General features: G+C 45.3%; 1 protein-coding gene across 1 annotated transcript in view; it reads right to left on the bottom strand.

Moving 5' to 3' along the window:
- MAN1C1 (mannosidase alpha class 1C member 1) overlaps positions 1-20196 on the bottom strand; it is a 92695-nt gene that overhangs the window by 12105 nt on the left and 60394 nt on the right. Inside the window, exons 5-8 of the mRNA XM_032789512.2 lie at positions 17794-17874; positions 14004-14098; positions 6594-6717; positions 3414-3507 (exon numbers count right to left, since the gene is read on the bottom strand). Coding sequence (XP_032645403.2) covers positions 3414-3507; positions 6594-6717; positions 14004-14098; positions 17794-17874 — 394 coding nt within the window. The remainder of the gene's footprint in view (positions 1-3413; positions 3508-6593; positions 6718-14003; positions 14099-17793; positions 17875-20196) is intronic.

Genomic DNA, 20196 nt, shown 5'->3' with positions numbered 1-20196 from the left:
GCCTTCCTCTGCAGCGTGGGGCATGGGTCGCTTGCTGGTGGATTCCCTGCAGTTTGAGGTCTTCAAATCTCAATTTTGAGGATTTCAATAACTCAGTCATGGGTTCGGGGTTGTTATAAATGTGTATGGGTAGGGTTTTGTGGCCTGCCTTGTGCAGGAGGTCAGACTAGATGATCATATTGGTCCCTTCTGACCTATGAGTCTATGAGTCTACTCCCTGCCTGGATGTGATACAGCCTGCATGTGGAAGACCTAGGTTTCTGGTATATTAAAATAAAGCCACGTGGGGAGATGTGCACTGAATATTTACTTGTGGGGAAATCAGATTTCCAAGGCTGCCTGTTCAGACTACATAGTGGTACGACCTTACTGAAGAGAAGAATGCTAAGCAATCACTATAGGAAGCAGGTCTGACAGCGCAGGAGCAGGTGTCTGCCTGGGGAATCAGCATGGGAAACAGCTGGACAGATTTCCATCTTTAAAATGCAATAGGGGGAAATCCCAACACTACTTCTCTGGAGCAGCCAAATTCACCCTTCAAATGAGCAAGAAAAAATACTTCTCCTAGTCATTTAAATATGGAACGGACTAGACCGAGTAACTAGGGTACCCACCTACAGGTCTGCATGATTTCATTTTAAACGTTAAGTAGATACAGTAAGTTTTTCGGATTAGCTGTTCTGTTTTTCCACTTTTCTGTGTATGCATATCAAGTCCTGGGGTTTATTTTGAACACTAAATCCTATCTAGAGGAGAGATCAACAGCCACGCATTTGACTGACCCGAAGAGCAACGTCTCTGATAAAGTATGTGGCCAATGAACTGCAGAATAAACCATGGCAAAACAATGGGATTAGAAACCCAGATTTGGGAAAGAGGATAGAATATTTGACAAATACAGGCTTCGCACTGTCTTTAAATGGAAGGTGTATGATCCTAGGTGTGTCAGACCAATCACTAAAGCAAGAGTATTAGAGCAGAATTGTTTTCCACATGTTAAATGCAAGGCCAGAATTTGCCTCCCAGGCCCGGTGCGTAAACAAGCCATTAATTTCACCAAGGAGCCTGTGCTTTAATTTTCAAAAGCCAACTATTGCAGCTAGCAGAACTCCAGCATTTCCTCCTCATTGGGCTGGTCTGATCATCTGCTCTGGTCATGGTTACACCTTTTAGGGAAAACAGGACAATTCTAAGGAAAAGGGCTTACTGCAAACAGCTTTAACAAAGAGAAAGAAAATGAAAGACTGGCACCTATGATAGTCCCTATGGCAGCCAACAGCTACAGTCTCTCTCTACCTCAGCATCTGCCACCAGCTGACTCTTAGGTCCAACAGCGAGTTCCTAGGCTGAGCAGTCTCTCAGCTCCCTGGATATCTGATTCGGATCATGAGGCCAGCTGATATGCTGCTGCCATAAGAAGTCTGAGGTGCCATCAGGCCATCTTAGCCAGCTGGTGAATTTTTCTCTAGTCCTGTGGTGTCAACTCTGCCTCCAGCTCACTCCAAACCATCTAAACAGGGGCAGTTATTAACCAGTGTGGTGCCCCTGCAAACCTCTGGGGAGCCCTGCAAGCATTACAAAAGATGGGATCAGGATGTCTAAAATGGATTAAATTAGTGGATTTAAATGGAACCGAATTGGTGGCCAAACTGGATTAACACTGAATACACAGAAGGTGTTCTACACACTTAAATCTAGTCACTTACACTTAGAAGAATATGGGCACAGCTCTTTGGGAAGTGATGCATTAACTACCAGTTATTGGAATGAAAGACTGACAAATCTGAGTCACATTATTCCCCCCCACCCTCCCCTCTGTGCTGCAAAGCAGGCAGGACTGGCACTTTTGTCTGGGGAAATGTACCATGCTGATGCAAACGGTAATGACCTAAAGAAAATATCATCACAAGGATGTAGCACTAGGATGCAAGATTAATTTTTGAAGTGGAAACGTTGTAATAACTCTGCAAACACAAATGTGAAGGGATGGGTGAAGCCACTTCCAAGAGGATGTGGATAATTCAGAAAGTCAATTAATGGGATGAACCGGGGAACTGACTTTTTTCTCACTGAAGTTCTGGTTTACTGGGACAATTGTAATTGTTCAAGATGTTTTGCTGGGACTATTTTCAACACAAGCCTTGTCAATTACTGTTAAGAGCTGTTGCTAGGGCAGTTAAAGGTCAGGGATTGATCACAGCTAGTGCTCTCTCAGCTGTCTCATACAATAACAGCTGTGCAACTGGCCTGTCAATTACAATTAGCATTACTAATATAGTGCTTAAAAAGGTCACAAGTGATCCAGGGGAATGAACAGAATTGCAGAGACATGAGGCAAAAATTGTTTCAATGAACTTTGCTTAACTTGGACCTGTTTGAATCCACTGAGGAGGCCAAATTAAAAGCAGCCTCTACTTTACTTCCTGGTTGGTTGTAAATAGCAATGCCCTGAATAAAATTCTGCTGTCAGACCAGTAATGCAACAGGGTGGGAAGGGCAGAGGCAGGGGCTCTGCACAAATGGGGAGAAGTGGAACAGAGGCATCAGGACTGACATACTGGAGAGCAATATTTTGCCTTTGAACAACAGAAGAGACATTGCCTGGCCTTTTCTCTGGATATTGGAAGGGCGAAGTGGCTTAGGAAGAGGCAGGATCAGAATAAAGACACTGTTCCTACAGTCCTCATGATCCCACATGTTCCTGGACCAATGTTGCATTCCTAATAGTGGTGCAAGAGACAGACAGGCACACTCACGCATCCCACTCATTGCATCAGTAGGAAAATCCAACAGCAAGTACCATAGTAATGGGTGCATTAGCGCATGTATGAGATTGACTAGAAGAATAGCAGGGCAGGCTTCCTTCACTCTTCATATTTCTCATGTTGTTTTCTGGGGGGGGGGATCTCAAACTCCACCTTCTTACTGCTTCTCCAGATGATTTCTTACTTGGTGCATTAAATATAGTAACTAACCAAATCTCTTTGGTCTCATCCTGTAGCTTTCATGTGCAACTCCCAGGGAGGACAATGGGATCACTGAAGTGAGGATGGGGGCCTTAAAGAGACATGCCAACTTTTAACAAGTCATGTAGCATAATCCTACCATGTATAATACTGTCCCATGTACTATGGGTTCTAACCCTCACTCTGGAGGTGAGATACTCAGCTGGGAATAAGATTCCTGTGAAAGATGATTATACTGCATCTTCTCAATAAGGTTACCTTTATCTAATCACCATGGATAATGAATTCCTTGACCAGCATAAGTGAGGGCTTTTATCAGGCAGATGAGAAATTTCCTTGGCTCGCTGTTGTTGCAGTTACAAATCACCTTCTAAAGAACAGCATAAATGCTGAAAGACATCAGTAGCATTTCCTGAGCACAGCTCGGAATGAGAGTGTGATACTTACGCTGTACCCAGTTCCCAGTGACCGGGCTGAGAAAGTTAGGATACAGGCCCTGCGGTTTCTCAATTCTGTTCAGGACTTTGCGGATGTTCATGACCTACAAAGAGGAAACGGACGAGACACTTCTATTTTTCCAGTAAGAAATCCAACATTTCTGCACTGTAAGTGAAACTAGCGAAACTTTGCAATTAGAATCACAGGACTGGAAGGGACCTCGAGATGTCGTCTAGTCCTGTTCCCTGCACCCAAGGCAGGACTAAGTAATAACTAGACCATTCCTAACAGGTGTTTGTCTAACCTGCTCTTAAAAACCTCCAATGATGGAGATTCCTCAACAGCCGTAAGCTATTTATTTCAGTGCTTAATCACCCTGACAGTAAGGAATTTTTTCCTAATCTTCAACCTAAACCTCTCTTGCTGCAATTTACAGACTTTAAGGTCAGAAGGGACCATTATGATCATCTAGTCTGACCTCCTGTACAATGCAGGCCATACAATCTCACCCACCCACTTCTATAACAAACCCCTAACCTATTTAAGTCCATTGCTTCTTGTCTATCCTCAGAAGTTAATGAGAACCATTTTTTTCTATTGGTTTTAACATCCAGTTGGACAAGCAACAGTCCAAGGAGAGTGTCATTTATTGTAAATGATGCTATTGTTTCAGGATTGGGAAATGAAAACGATCATATCCCTTAGGGAAGGGTCCTCAAGAGAGTGACCTTTCTATAGGGATTCTGAGGCCCAGGAGATAATATTCATTATTAAATTCTGTAGGTTTTTAGAATAATTTCTAGAGTCTCACCTATGTCCCAATTCCACAAGGCACATAAGCACTTGTTTAATTTTGAATTCAATGGGACTGCTCACACGCTTAAATATCTTGCTGAATCAGAGCCTTTAATTCCTAGGACAGCCGCACCTAATTCCTACAGAGTCTTTGCTGGTTTCAACCCTGTTAAACACAACAGGACCTTTTCGTAATGGATGGAAATAAATTGTATGCAGTACATATATTCCATTGTAACCAACACAACAGCTTATATAGTCTAAACCTTTTAGAAGATTAGACAATTTATATGCCAAAAGCTGGCCACACAGAGTTAAATCAGTGTTTCCAAGGCAGTGATTATGCTGCCTGACATTTACTGAAGTTTAGTAGCATGGCACATTAATGACCTGTTTGAACAAAGACATGGATGGACATCATTCCCATTAAAAATCACACGAGTCCCAAGCTGCATGCTAATGAGTTGATTTGCTCCTATGAAGTCATTTCCCTCCGGATGGCTGGCTGAGCCCATATCCTCCTGTGCTTCCTCTCTCGCATGGTGTTATCGTTAACCCCATACGTTTGCAGTGGAATATAATGAGCATGTTCAGGGTGGGAGAAGGTTCTCACCCTAATTCGTTTGCTGGGTTTGCAGCCATAAAAGGGGAACTCGATTGGCTTCCAGAGAGATGGGGGGGACAAATTGTGCTGTATTGGTATAGTCTAACAACAAGGAATTTGGGATTAATCCTAGATTAAACACTGCCCCCCCCGCCCCTTTGCCCACCCCTTATGTTTTTGGCACACATCTGCCCTTCAGTCACTCACTCAGCTCCCTTTCCCACCCCACCCACTTTCCTTTCTTGTATCTCTCTCTTCTCTCCCTCCCTCCCTCTCTTTTTTCTCTTCTTTCTGCAATTTATCGTTATCGTTTTCCTCTTGTAGTATTAGCCTCCCTTCTTGTTCCACATTTCCATTTCTTCCTTATCTTTCCCATTCAGTTTCCTCTTTTCTTCATTTTCTACTTCTCTCTCCTATTCGACATTCTCTCTCTCATTATTTGTTCATGGTCTCCGTTAGCTTTTCTCTCCCACGCTCTCCCACCCCTTTTCCATTCTGTGACTCTCCCCCGACCCCAAAATCACTGAGCAAGCAGGGTGGCAGGCTAGTGCTGCGAAACATCCTGTGAAATCTGTTCTCAAGCTATTCCCCTGGAAATACAGGGAGGACAATTGAAGTATATTCACCACACACTGGTGCTCTGGGGGTGATCCATTTTCATCACACTCACAGGGGAGGTTCTGATGCTAATTGGAGTGATTTGTCTCCCTCAGAGCGAGTTTCTCAGGGAACACGTGGGGAAAGCTAAAGATAGCTAGTATCCTATAGTATATTAAGTTGCTCTCACATGCACTATAAGATCACTTGGAAAAAAACCTCAAGGTAACATGTAATATTCATAGATTTTAAATTTAGAAGTTACAAAAGGAATTCAATGTGTCACCTGTCAGACCTCTCCCACGTAGGAGACCTTTGCGAAAATCCTGATGGCTGGGGCATTGCATTTAAAGTCAGCTTAGAGAAGCAATTCTCCACGGCTGCAGTGCAGTAATATTAACAAACCCAAGTTATTAACCATTATTGTTGTGGGATGCACCAGACCGGTTAATGTAGCCTGTGCCTCTGTATTTAGGACTAGCTTTTTGCCTCAACTTACTAAGACCGAGGCACAAAAAAACGAAGGCATCTGCCAGTCACCACCACCAGGAAGCACGAATGTGGAAGGGCCACAAAAAAATTTAAATAAGAAAAAAAAAAGTCTTAGGAGTCTTCCAACCCCAAGTGGAGCAACAGAACCTCAGACAGATAAGAGTGTGGTCAATGCACAAGACTGGTGCATAGATATGGCACTCAGTCCTTAAAAAATATAATCAGTGCTGCAGACTCCATGACAGAAGGAGTCATTAGACTCATCGGTATGGTGCATACACGAGTTATTCAGCAAATTCTCTCACATGATACACTGACTTGATGTAAAGACAAACGGTGGGACAGTCAGCACGACACAGACTGAGTCTGGAATTCTGTCATTGGAGGCTGGGATCAGCTGAAGTGCTTGTGGTGACAGGTTGAAGGCAAGGCATTTGCAGGGGAGAGTCCCTGGCTGCCAGATCCCGTTAGTGACCTCCCCAGCTCGCAAGGCACATATTTATAGTCACGTGTCTGTCTGTGGATCGTCACCAGAAAGCTTTCTCTTGTGGTGAGCTGGGGTGGTACAGCAAGGATGGCTAGCTGCACTGTCTGCTCTGGGCGGCTGCATATAACATGCTACTTTACGTCATAAGCCTAGATGCCCGGGTGATGGGTACATAAGAATCATTTTAGATAAGAATGAGTAGTTAAGTACTTGCCTTTTCTGCAAACACTGGGTTTCCAGAGAGCTCCGTGAGGTGCAGGAATTCTAAATGCAGGGTGCCAAATTCTGCTAAGATACTGCTTCCTGCAGAGGCCCAGCCCCAACTCCAACTCATGCCACTGTGAGGACAAAATAGACAGCCTTCATCACCAAGCAAACACAGCAGGTTTTTCTACAAGCCCGGGGCAAAGCTCTCCCTCCGTATGCCCTGGGCAGATCCTGGATTCGCTCTGCAGTGTGAAACCCCTACTAGATGCCAATGGTGTGGAGAATTTTGCTTTTAACCAATATGGCTCAACAGCATTCGCAGGTTTACAGGGACCTTGTGTGTTGAACAATTAGTGGCACTAAAGAGTTCTTAGCTTTATAGGGGTAGTTTGGCCCAAAGCAAACAAGCCGACTGAGCAGGTCCACTGGACAAGGCAATCTCAAATAACCACAAGCTCCTACACAGAGATGGGCTTGAACCAGTCCCTCGATGCAAACTCACACAAGTGCTGCATTGGCGGGAAGGCACAGAGGGAGGAAGGAATCTGAACCTAGGTTTTCCAGATGGCTCATCCCTACAATGGGCTAATCCAAAACCCCGGATTCCTGGAAGTTTGGGAGGCTTGAAAGCCTAGTTTTGAGGTGTAGCACTACCTTTAATCTGACAGTTATACAGCGCCTCACATGCTTTGTATGCCTCTACATTTAACACCATAGAATCATAGAATATCAGGGGTGGAAGGGACCTCAGCAGGTATCTAGTCCAATCCCCTGCTCAAAGTAGGACCAACACCAACTAAATCATCCCAGCCAGGGCTTTGTCAAGCCTGAGCTTAAAAACCTCTAAGGAAGGAGATTCCACTACCTCCCTAGATAACCCATTCCAGTGCTTCACCACCCTCCTAGTGAAAAAGTTCTTCCTAATATCCAACCTAGACCTCCCCCACTGCAACTTGAGACCATTACTCCTCGTTCTGTCACCTGGTACCACTGAGAACAGTCTAGATCCATCTTCTTTGCAACCCCCTTTCAGGTAGTTGAAAGCAGCTATCAAATCCCCCCTCATTCTTCTCTTCTGCAGACTAAACAATCCCAGTTCCCTGGGCCTCTCCTCAGAAGTCATGTGCTCCAGCCCCCTAATCATTTTTGTTACCCTACAGACATGACACATTCAAAAACCATCCTGGGTTCTAATATCCATGCAGCCCAATGTTCTACTCTGAGACACCCTGACTTCCTGGGCCTCATCTTACATACCTTGCAAAGAACGGAGAGCCAGATACACCCACGGAAAGCTAGCAAACACTGTATAAAGCTAATTGTTACACACTTGTTTGGTTCTTTGTTTGGATCTACTCTCACCAGACCCTTCCCCTCTCCCTCCTCCCACAAGCCACTATTTTCTATGCTAATCTCCAGTTCTGCCAACTCCAGGCAGAAAAGACAAAATTCCCATCTCCATTACTGCATCAGCACTGTGGGAGTAAATGGGGAGGGTGTGTTCGAACAGTAAACAGCAGTGTATACACATGGGGGTCCTGTGGTCATAAGGCCTTGCACTGGATTGCTAAAGGGGGAGCTCTCTGATCACTAACGTTCTCACTCACTCTTTACTTGCTTTTTCACTTGACCCTTTCCCTGTCCCAACCCACTGCTATAAATTACAGCTCTATGCAGTGATTCTGTCTCTCACAAATCTACACAGACAGGAAAAGTGACCTATATCTTGAGGGATTAATACCAAAATAGCCGCTGCAGCTGCTGGCCCAGGGAAGCTCAGCGGTTCTCTTTCCAGCAGTGATGCAGGCTTGAGCTCTCAATTACCATGATTCTTGGTAGATATTGACAATATTACGTATTTCCAGTCAGGCGCCTTCCTTTTTTAAGGTAGACAGAACCATCGCTGAAACTGAGGGAAAACACTAGATGGCGCCTGAAGGCTTCTCTATCAGAAGAGAAGGATTTCTGCTCTTGATCAAAGGCTAAAACTAATGACCTTTCACCAGAAAAATATTACTCTTGTCTGAGAAATGTAGAAAACATTTTTAGCTGAATTATTCCTTATGGCTCCAGAGAAATGGAGCAAACCTTTCAGCAGACAGCCTATTCCCTTTGTAATTTAAACTGAGTGTTCTCTTTCTGTCCAAAACTAGCTGCAAACTTTGCTATGTGCAGTTAGAACAGCTGTCCCAAAAGTGATTGTATTTCAGCAGCAGGAATCCTACTGTCCATATTTGGAGGAAAGGTACAGTAAATGCCAGCTCATTTTGGGTGAGGTTAAATGCAGTATTAGTTTAATATCAGCTATATCTACCATACAAGACTATATCCTGGTGTTGGACGGATGCACTTCTAAATGATCTTGTGGGTGTTCCTCTATCTGTCCACTAGAACCCTAATCATCATATTTTCTTTAACTGTTGCACTGAAATAATTGGAAAATACGACCTCAAAAACAGAAATCACCCAATAAGCCGCTGTGGCAGATCGGGCAACTTCCTGCACAAACCTTGTTGGATGAAGTTTAAGTTCCTTAGATGTTCATTGTCTTCAAAATGCAGATATTTACGTATTATTTTGGGATTGTAGGTAATGTCTCCGGGGGCAGATAGCTAGTGTAAGCCTGGGATGTGCGACGAGCTTCAAACTCTTTTAAAGAATGTGCCCTACTAGAATGAACTTTTGGTTAAGTGGGTTTCCTAGGAAATCTCTTGAGGGAGGTGAAAGCAGATGTAGCCCCCCATCTCCAGCTAGGAAAGCCCCAGCCTTTTGAAGCTACGTCCTGGGGAAAGGTCCATTGTTTGCTGACCAGCTGCTCCCTGACTCTCAAGAGCAAAGACCCCCGCTATATAAAAGACAGGCTGACTTGTTCATGGGGGTTCTTGTTCTGAGCATAAGGTGTTATGAACTTGTCACCACAAGAAAATCTTTGTGTGTGGCTGAATGACTGACTCCAACCAGAGTCCTTGTTGGGGATGGAAATGATCTCTGGTCAGCTTATTAGCACTTATTAGTGTTTAGATTCTTTTATTGTTTTAATATGTTTTCTCTGGAACGCTTTTCACCTTGAGAATAAACGTGCTTGCTTAGGAAAACCTGTGTGGTACCTTATAACTGTGGGGAATTGCACTGTTCATAGGCTTGGAGGAGAACACACAGTTCGGCTGCTGGCCGTTTTGGCTATCAGGCTTACTGGAGAAATAAGAATGTAGACAGGGGGTCGTGCAGCCTGGAAATACCCTGGTCTGGAGGGAGTAAGATGTCTGTCTCCACCTAAGACAAGTGACAGCTGAGAAAGGCTGAGAGTGGGTGTCTTTGGTAAACCAGGCAGAGGAATACAGGTGCAGTTGACTTGAACTGGGACAGCTGCTTCAAACTAGATATGTTCTGAATCAACTGGACAAGGCTAAAGACTGTGCTGGTTATGACAAAAGTATTCCTAGCAGGAGTTGAAGCAAATAGTCCTGAAAAACTCCATCCCAAATGCTTTGTGTAGACCATTGGCTGAAAGGTTGCTACAGGTTGGTCCACCAGGGACTCGAAGTAGGACCTAGAGGAGATTTGTTGATCAAACGAAGAAGCACCATCATATAGAAATAGACTCCACCTTCGCCAGCCCTCTGGACTGAAGACAAGCAGGAAGTGGCACTCTGCAGAAAGCATGCTCTAGCACTAGAGCTCAAATGGACTTGGTTTTCCTCGCTAGCTTCTCTCCTAACAGCTGAAAAACATTCCTTCCAAAGACTTGATGATGACACTAGCCTTTAAGGTAAGGGAAGACGTGCAGCTCTAATAGTAACCTTATTCCAAAAAACACATACTGGTATTTAATAATGATCAAAAGTCTTTTAGCATCAGGCTGGGCATTTCCACAGAGCTTTGCAAACAGAGACTATGACACAGCCCTTGCCCCGAAGTGCCAAAGTAGGAAAGAAACAAACACACAAATCAAGATACAGGCCAATCACTCAGAGAGGTTATTGCTTAGAGGGAAGGATGGCGTTTTGGAAGCAGTGGGTTTGAGGAGAGATGTGAAGGGGGGGATTGGCGTCTGGCAGGCAGGAAGCAGGAAAAGCCCAGAAGGCAGCAGAAGACAAAGCAGGAAGCCTGGAGTCCAAAAAAGAGACCAAGGGATCAATAAGGAAAGGGGACTGGAGGGAGTGTGGGGACTCACTTGAGGGGGGAGAAGGGAAGGATGGGGGGCCAGAACGGAGAATATTCCAGTAATCGAGACGATCAAGGCATGGGCCTGGGTTTCTGTGGTGGGAATAGCGATGAAAGATGGATTTTGGTGCTATTAAAGAGGTAGGAGTTGCAGGATTAGAAAGGGTCTGATCATGGGGGGAGAGGAAAGAGAAGAACTGAAGACTGCACCGAGGTGACAAACCTGGGACATGGGAAAGATGGTGAAATGTGTTAATAACAGAGAAGGGGGAGTGTAGGAGAGGGATCTGTAAGTTCAGTATCAGAAAGAGTGAGTTTGAGATTGTGGAGGAACATCCAGGGGGAGACATTAGACACAGAAAGAGAGAGGTTGGTGCTAGAGAGCAAGTTATGGGAATGGCCTATGTAGAGAAACCTGTGGAAATGGACGAGATCTCTAAGAGAGAAATGGCGCTAGAAGGCGAGGGGTGGGGGAAGGTAATAAGCACAGAACCTGAGGGATCTCAACTGACAAGGGAAGAGTGATCAGCACGCAAAGGAGATGCTGAAGGAGCAGCCAGCAAGGTGGGAGGAGAATAAGGAGAGCAGAGTTATGAAGGCAAAGAAAGGAGAAAAAGCTAAAGAAGGGGTGATCAGCTGTGTCAAAAGCAGAGCTATCAAGAAGAACCACCGCTCCCTGACCTTAGAAAGGAGAAGGCTATTAGTGACTGGACAATAATTGCTCTGGAACAGAGTGTGGAGGCAGACTGCATTAGGTCAAAGAGGGTGCAGGAGGAAAGGAAGTGTAGACAGCTGGAATGAACAGCATGCTCTAGGACCTTGGACAGAGCATTCTTGATGGCACAAGGAATGGGCAGACACTGCAGAATTCAAGAGTGCAAGGGCAGGATGTGGCACTGAAGTGAGTGGAGAAGATAAGGCAGTAGCGCGCTCATTAGAACAGAAGCAGCATGATCTTTCTCTTCACTTCATTAGAACCGCTACACAGACCTGGCCTTGTGCCAGGTCCTATGTTTGTTTTGCTCAAAACTTCAGTAAAGAACATTCCAAAAAAGGGTTTATGAAACTTCATCGAGCCTGGACCCTGTTGGGTTTCTGTGAGTTAGCAGATCCTGGTTGCAAAAGTAGAAATAAAAGGGTTGAGAGACTGGGCTTTAGTTAGGAAAAACCTTCCGTTGGTTTTGGCTTCTGACTGGTAGGAAGTTTGTCCCGATATTCAGACTAAATAGCCCCTCTTTCAAGGTCATCCCACTGCTCCTACCTACACCTCCATGTACTATATCCCACTGAACTCCTCCCCTCATTCTGGGGAGCTTTCACCGTTCATACGCAGGCTGTTTGTTATATTCCCACTAAAGCCAAGCTACATACATTTAGGTCTTTTCATCTTTGCTCCTACATCGTTACTGCTGGCTCCCAAACCAGTTTCAATGCTCTTCTCAGAGCTTTAGCCAGTAATGCAGATTCTTGGTTTCAGGAAGCCTACGGCTATTTTGATTTTCTTCAGTATTAACCAAGGTCCTCAGCAAGATATTTCAGGATATCTGGGCAGATACACTCTGTCATCTTGATTGTCTTTACAAAGGGTAGCGAGAGGTATGGCATTTCTGCAAAAGGTTAGCCTGTGCTTGTGCTTGTATTGAGAAAGAGGCACCACAAGAGACTTTATCATGAAGCTACGGTGCAGAATGTCATTCCTGGAAGGATACAATTAAGGTGGTGGAGACATTCAAAGTTTTCTTTGCGTGTAGAGTTAAGCAGAGGGTGACAGTGACATTTGAGCAATGGATCACCCTGTGTTACACGTTCAACGAAATCTCACACTTTAAAGGGAAAGGAACCCAATGGCAGATGTGGGGGAGAACTTCCCCGTCTGCTGCTCTTAGTGTTGTGGAGGGGAGGATGAAAGGTTTTTGTGAAGTCATGTTTCCTATTCTCAGCTTGCGTGTTTTTAAAATCCCAGGGACTTCAGCTAGTTGGCATCAAAATGAATCAACGAGTCCTGATGGGCAGGAAGAGTTGTGTAGTACTTAGAACTGGGGACAGGGAATCAATACTCCTGGGTTCTACTCTTGTCTCTTCCACTAAGTGACCCCGGGCAAGTTATTTAACCTATCTGCCTCAGCTCCCTGCTTTATGTCACATACCTCAGAGGCGGTGTTGGAGCACTAAGGTCGGGTCTACACTGAAAACTTGTATGGGCACAGCTGTCTCTCTCAGGGATGTGAAAAATTCCTCCCCCCGCCTTCCCCAAGAGATGGGCTATGCCAACCTCCTCCAGTGCAGACAGTGCTAGTTCAATGGAAGAATTCTTCCATCAACCTAGCTACTGTCCCTCGGGGAGGTGGATTAGCTACAGCCAGGAGAGAGCCCCTCCTGTCATTGTGATGAGTTTCTACACTGAAGCACTGCAGCTGCACCACTGAAGCAGTTCAGGTATAGATGTCACCTAAGTGAATGACATGCATGTTGTGGAGTCTAGGCAGGCAGAAAACTACATGGACTACGGCTATTCATACACATTTGGATATAAAACTGTCATTAGCCCTAGTCCATTTCTCAGCTCCCATGCCTGGAGCTTGTACAGATCCAAAGAAAGTGGCATCATGCATCTAGCCTGGCACACTGCAAAAATGTGCAGAGCATGCGGAGTTCTAAATGCAGCCCACCAATAAAATTCAAAGGCAAATGTGAATGGGATCATCCTATTCCAATGGGGCAGCTCTGCCAGGAAGTGAAGGAAGAAAATGTGGACTGCTTAAAAATTAATAAAACACAGCTGGATTTCATGTGAGTCACCCTTGGTTACTGTCAAGATGCCTCCTGGAGTTTGAGTTGCCAAAACAAATATCCTCTAAGAGTCAGGAGGGGAGATGCTACAGAAAGATGCTAAAAGAATAACTGGTTAAACAAAAATGAATAAGTTCATGGAGAACAGCATTAGCCAAGATGGTCAGGGGAACAATCCCATGCTCAGGGCAATCCATAATCTCTAATTACTAGAAGCTGGGTATGGAAGGAAAGGATGGATCACTCCATAATCACCCTGTTCTGTACACTTCTCCTGAAGCTCTGGCCACAATGCTGGAGACAGCATACTGGGCAAAATGGACCATGATCTGACCCGGCAGAGGAGCTCTTATGTTCTTAGAGGCAAAATGCCCCTTCGGAACAATTGTTCCTCCTTTACAAGTGTTCAATACATAAATAAGACCCACTGCCAATGATGGGAAAATAATGAGGTGTGTCTTGCCTGCCCAGACTTATGACACCCCGTGGGATACCAGTCGGGGTGTTAAAGGCTGGTAGAAGTTTCTCTCCAAGTTCTAGAGCTTTGTTCTTGAATACCTGTTAGACAAAAAGAGGAAAAAGAGTTACAATGTACTGCTTGCTAGTATCAGTCATGTTGGTTTTCTAACACTTTACTTTTCCATGCACATCCAGACAGACACAGTTATAAAGTGGGGACATTACAGGGGTTTCATTTCCAAATAGTGGGGTAGCCCTACACCTACATATTGGGATGGCCCTGAATCAAACCCCATGAGGAAGTTTTGCTCTGGACCAGAATTTATGGATGGCCCCTGGAGATCCACAACAGACCAGTCTAAAATCCTGGAGCCCAACCGGCCTCAAACTTTGGATCTGGATGTGAGCTTTGTGGCGTTGGGTCCTGTTACAGTAGAGGAGAGCTCCCTTTCTAACCAAGTTCAAGGATCAGTTCTGTTAACTTCTGACACAGAGTCCTGGGTTAATGAGTTTGAAAGTTCCCAGCTGGAACATACCTGGCATTAGGACATTTGGCAGTTTCAGGGACTGGGGTTTGCGTGAACCCTTTCCCCTTGGTTTTGGTTCTTATGGACACACTCCTTGTGAGTTTTACTGTGAACCCAGAAATTCAAACTTAACAGTCAAAACTGCCAAGTTTTGCCCTATTACGGGACAAACCCACCATGTTTTCCATGGCTTCCTCATGAAACCAGAGATCATCCCAGGCTCATTAAGTGAGCTCGGCTTCAGCTTGGGGTTTCATTGTCCTAGTTCTGCACAGCTCTAACCACTCTCAAAGCTGTATGCTTCCCATTGCCTAGAGATCTTAGCGTCTGTATATGTACAGCCACCCATAGCTACATCCAGCTGTTCTCCAGAATCTCTGAAACCTTCTAAGTACTTTCCCTTGGAACTTGAAGCCAAATTCTGCATTAGCTGGGGGAATAGTAGATAAACTGGATTATGCATCTGTATCTTGCTGTGCTAAAACGTGAGATCTGCCCACGTGGCACAGATCTCCATTCCCTAAGCTACTGGAACTGCTCCTTTAACCTACTGAGCAAAGACCAGTTTCTTGGATCAAAGGTCTCCACTTCTAATGCTGCTGGCTGCTCTAACACCAATGACGGGCAGCTGGCTGGCAGCTTTGCTTAGAGTATTGTTACAAGAACATGCCTTTCTGGGCTGATTTGAGTTGATCCTGCAAAGCATGCCTTTGGGGACAAAGGGTCCCCTTTTAAGAACTTGTTATGGGGGAGTGGGGGAAACAGAAGTGAATACATCACAATTAAAGGAGATTTCTAAGGATGAAGCATGCTATGGTTTACAAAGCAGTTTGTTGACAGCTCACATGACTTCTAATTTCAAGTAAACATATCTTATACACACATACATACACACAGAGACACTCTTTTATGCACTACTAATTTCCAGAGAGGATCCCTGGCCTGTCATGGCTAAATTATCACCCTTTCAATTCCTAATTTCTGAGTTATATTATTCTAATCTAATAACAGTTTATGGGGACTGGCCACACAAAGCCACCAGACACAATTATTTTGGGACAAACTGATACAAGCAATAATCTCCACTCAAGAGATTAGTCTTGAGCAAGAGAAGCCTGTAAGTGACAAGAGATCAAGCACAAGCCTTTTACCTCTAACCTCTCCATTTCAGTCCAAGCTGTCATAGCAGTTCTAAGAAAGCAGGAAACGATTGCTCTGAGAAATACAGCACTGAGGAAACCTGAGCTTGTCTAAGGGCTCTGAGGCCTTTGTCACAGCAGAGGAAGGTAGAGGGATCTGGTTCAGAAGGGAAATCCATGAGAAAGTGACCAGATTATTGAGGTGGGAGGCACCAAACCAATACAGGACAGACACTGACCTGTTGGCTAAGCTCACTTGCTAGCCTGTTGCCCAGGCTTTATGGTTTTGGGGGCTCGCTTCCTTCTCTGTCAAGTTGAAGTCAATGGAAGCTGTGAGCATAAAGGGCTGCAGCACGAGGCACTAGATCTCTGAGAGCTTTCTCAGCGGAGAAATCCCAGGGGCAATAAATTCCTGTAACTCATCCAAAATGCAACCTTAATTATGGAGCTTTCACCCAGGGCTCCACAAATCGAGAGACCTGTAATTTCCTCCTATCATGGGCAGCTCCATATTGCTACAGGCTGGCTTCTGCTGGAGGGGAGATTCTTGAAAAGGTTATTTACTCGTTGCTTAAGGCCCAGTCCTGCAGGCGAATGACAGCTGAACTCCCATTGAGATCAGTGGGATCAGGCCGCCTGTCTGCTGAAGACATTCAGGGTAGAGGAGTAATCTCTTGATCACCTCACATCTGGTTTTAAAATTCCAGCACAGCTATACTATGAGACAGATTATGTGTTTACCTACGGCCTGCATTTGGGAGGCGCAGGGGGGAGAAGGAGAGATAAAATAGGTAATAATTGGAGATATACCATCTCCTAGAACTGGAAGGGACCTTGACAGGTCATTGAGTCCAGCCCCCTGCCTTCACTAGCAGGACCAATTTTTGACCCAGATCCCTAAGTGGCCTCCTCAAGGATTGAACTCACAGCCCTGGGTTTAGCGGGCCAATGCTCAAACCACTGAGGTATCCCTCCCCCCTCAGAGCAGTGTTTTCAGTGAGAACCTTCTGATTTAGCCAGAATTCAGTGCGGGCCTAGTGTTCATTGGAACGCTACTCCACCCCCCTCGGAAAGAGTTGCCTTTCCGCAGAGGTCAGCTCTACTCCGCTGGCTGAGTGGGAAACCAGGGGTTGGGGCAGTTCTACCAGACGTACTTGCTTGGATCTGTCCTTGTGTAACCCTGCGGTGAGCGTGTGCTACAAATCCCACTCTGTTCTGATCCACACAGGATATGAGTTGTTACCATCCCCACCTACGAAACCAAGGCTCTTCAGCTCAAAGCTGTTTCAGCGCAGGCAGATCTCTGGCTCGATCCCCAGTGTGTTGGCCATGGGGGTGGTTGTCACATCAGTCACTTCCTCTTCTCAAAGGAAGCTGGTGGCTCAAATCCTGGATGAATCCCCACGTATGTACAGCCCTCTGGGTTCACACACGAGGACTGAATCAGGAACCTCCAGAGCTAAAAGTGTGAGTTGTGACAGTCTGAGTTAGAGCCATGTCCTGGTAACTGGGGGTTGTAACAGACTCATATCCACTGTGGACTGGCACAGAGTGGGGCTTGTAACACACACTCACCAGTGCGTGGCATTTGCACACTAAAGAAAGACTCCTTGCACATGGATAGCATTAGCCACAACCTGGCCCCCTGCTTTATCAGTGCAAACTTTTGCTACACAAAAACAACAACAATTTGGGGTTTTCACAAATAGCTGCCACTAATAAGCTAACGTTTAGCCTGCAGGGCTACTTGGAGTGAGCCCAAAGCTTGCGCTATTGCCTACATTTAGGCTACAAAGTAACAAGAACTGAGGGAAAGGCACAGATCACGACAAATGCATTTCAGTGGGGACCAATGTACTGAGCTGAAAAACGATCTTGCTAAAATTGTCCATTGGAGAAAAGATCTTTATAGATGAGCCAGGCATGGAAAGCACAAGGTAATTGTGTGAGACTTAATTAAAAGACTGTTAGTGGGAGTTCAGTATTCATAAAAAACAGGTTTAGCCTCTTCTCACAGGGGATGATTTGATGTTCAGTGGAGCGCTGCTGGGAGCCACCTAGCCAGAAATACACCTGCACATTCATTATTTGAGACCATGAGGGATACGCAGGATGTGTAGAAACGAACCTCTTCACCGGTTAGGTAGTACGTCGTCAACAGCCCGCCGACATAACGAATGTTCACTTCAAACAAGGAAGCTTCTCCATTCTGAAAAGATCATCAGATAGTAACTGGAAGGTACAAGTGACAACTTACAGCATCCATGCAGATATAGGGCCAATGAGAGTGCCTTGGAATAATTCTAGGTACGTTCACAAAACTCTGCAATCCTTATTCACGGTTTAATAACACTTTACCTTTTACAGCATCTTTCATCTGGGATCTCGAAGAGCTTCATATACAAAGCTTCACAACTCTCTAAGCGGTAGGTTAAGTGAGCTATACGGATCGCTTTGCCGCCACTGAAATGGTTTCTGGGTAGAACGCAGTAGCTGTTTAATAGCAGTGAAACGCTACACACCAGGATATGAAAGAAAGTGTGAGAAAGTAAACTTTCTCCAGTTGAAAATGCAAAGGCAATGTAGGTAGGCAGAAAATAGGTACCTAAGTTGAAAGCTGGACAGGACGCTGGAGTTAACATCTCTATTCTTAAAAGAAGGGCAGAGGGATTTTGTAAGACCACAAGAAGTCAGGACTGTTTTTAATGGTCAAAAGATGGCACCCTCCTGTACCGAGCTTTCTTGCTTCATACGGGAGCATTCCTTCAGCACTGATTCAGCAGGGAGAGTGCCATCTTGTGCATCACCACGACGACTTCCTGGAGTGTCCAGATGTTCTCTGGAGGTCTCCACTCAAGGATTTACCATGCTCAACCCTACTTAGTTTGTAAAACCTGACAGGACCGCAGCCCAGGGTGGCATATCTGCTGCCACATTGAGTGGGGGACAAACAAACCAGCGCCCACGTGCCCTGTTAGGAGATGGTGAACAGGCAGTGATGTGGTTCACTAAACCTCTTAGGAAGCCACTCACCTGGAACTAGTTAAGATCTATTTTATTCCAACTCCCGATCAGCAAATGTCAAAGCAATTGCCTTCAAACTGTGCTTTTTAAGCTGTGCTCCTGGACTGTGAACCTGCCAGGCAAATTATTCCTTCCCCTCAAATAAACACATAAAACTACCAACAGGAGGCTCTCACAAGAGTGCAGTGATTTCAGCGAATGGGATAGAGAAGCAGGAATTCTCTACCCACTGCATTAATCTGTCCCTTCCAACAATCCCACTGGGTTACACATGAAAACAGATGTCTTCTCTCAGGGAAGGCTGGAAGGATCTGAGACACAATTTGCCATCCAGAGAGGGAGGCAAAAGCCCAAGGAAGCAGCTCAAGATCACGTAGGAATAAAGGGGGAGACAGAGGGAGAACCTGGAAAAGGCTGGACTGGCAGGAGGGGAGAAAACAAAAGATCCAGGTTGGGAAATAAAATCAGTGGACCTAACATAGCAGCAATTAGCAACAAATGGTTTGTTTGTTGGGCACTAGTTTTTAGGCTATAAATTAATCAGGATCATGGAGCACTGCTGTACACACAGACTGATGCTGGTTAACACAGGCATCCGTGCTGCATCCTCTTTAGAGTCCAGTGATTATTTTGGTCCCTCGGCCTCACTGTCTCACATTTCTCAAAGCTAACTTGCACTTCCCACGTAGTCAATGGTCTGTCTAGGTATCTACACCACACTTGCCATTAGTCAGTAAATCCAAACAGCTGCTCTGCCACAGACCTGAACTGTCTGTTTTTCCCCATTGCCTGAGTCAGGCCCCATCCTCCCCTCAATCTAGTTGCTGAGCGTTCCACCATCCCTGAAGACAGCAGATATCCTGGGTGCGGGGCGGGGGGGGGGGGGGGGGGGGGGGCTGGTTGCAGAGGGAGGGACCATCTGTCAGAGAGTCTGGGTCCAGCCTGCTGACCAGTTCCTCCAGCTTTACTGTGTTTAATGGACAGCGAGTGGAACAAACAGCCCTGGCGTGACATGTTCCTGACAGCTGATAATGGAGCTTCCTCTGTTGAGACTGTTTGCTTTGTAGCTCTGAAACTGATTTTAGTCCCCACGCAGGCAAATTATCTCCGCAGGAAATGTGGCTGCTTTGGAAATGACACTCTCTCCTTCCTAATCATTTCCTTCTTAAGCCTAGCACTGGATTCCCCTCTCCAGCCAAGGTCACCATCCCACCCCTGCATGACTAGGTCAGCTTCTTGTCTCAAAGCCAATTTTTTAATTAAATTCAACCCTTCTCTCTCTGCACTGCATGTCTGACTCCAGTGATCAATCCATAACATTCATTTTAGTCTTTGCCAATCAATCTATGTGTGGGCCAGGAGTAAAAGCTTTTGTCAGATCCAGATAAATTATCTCCCCATCGATTCTGTCCCTTGTTTATCGATTCAGTAACATACTTAAAAGCATTCAACCTAATTTATCAGATGTGATCTTCCTATTATGAATCCACGACGGCCATCCATTCCC

Source organism: Chelonoidis abingdonii, chromosome 25, assembly GCF_003597395.2.
Source record: "Chelonoidis abingdonii isolate Lonesome George chromosome 25, CheloAbing_2.0, whole genome shotgun sequence".
NCBI classification, from domain to species: domain Eukaryota; kingdom Metazoa; phylum Chordata; order Testudines; family Testudinidae; genus Chelonoidis; species Chelonoidis abingdonii.
The sequence above is the reverse complement of the archived record's forward strand: the minus strand, read 5'-3'. Positions and strand labels throughout refer to the sequence as shown.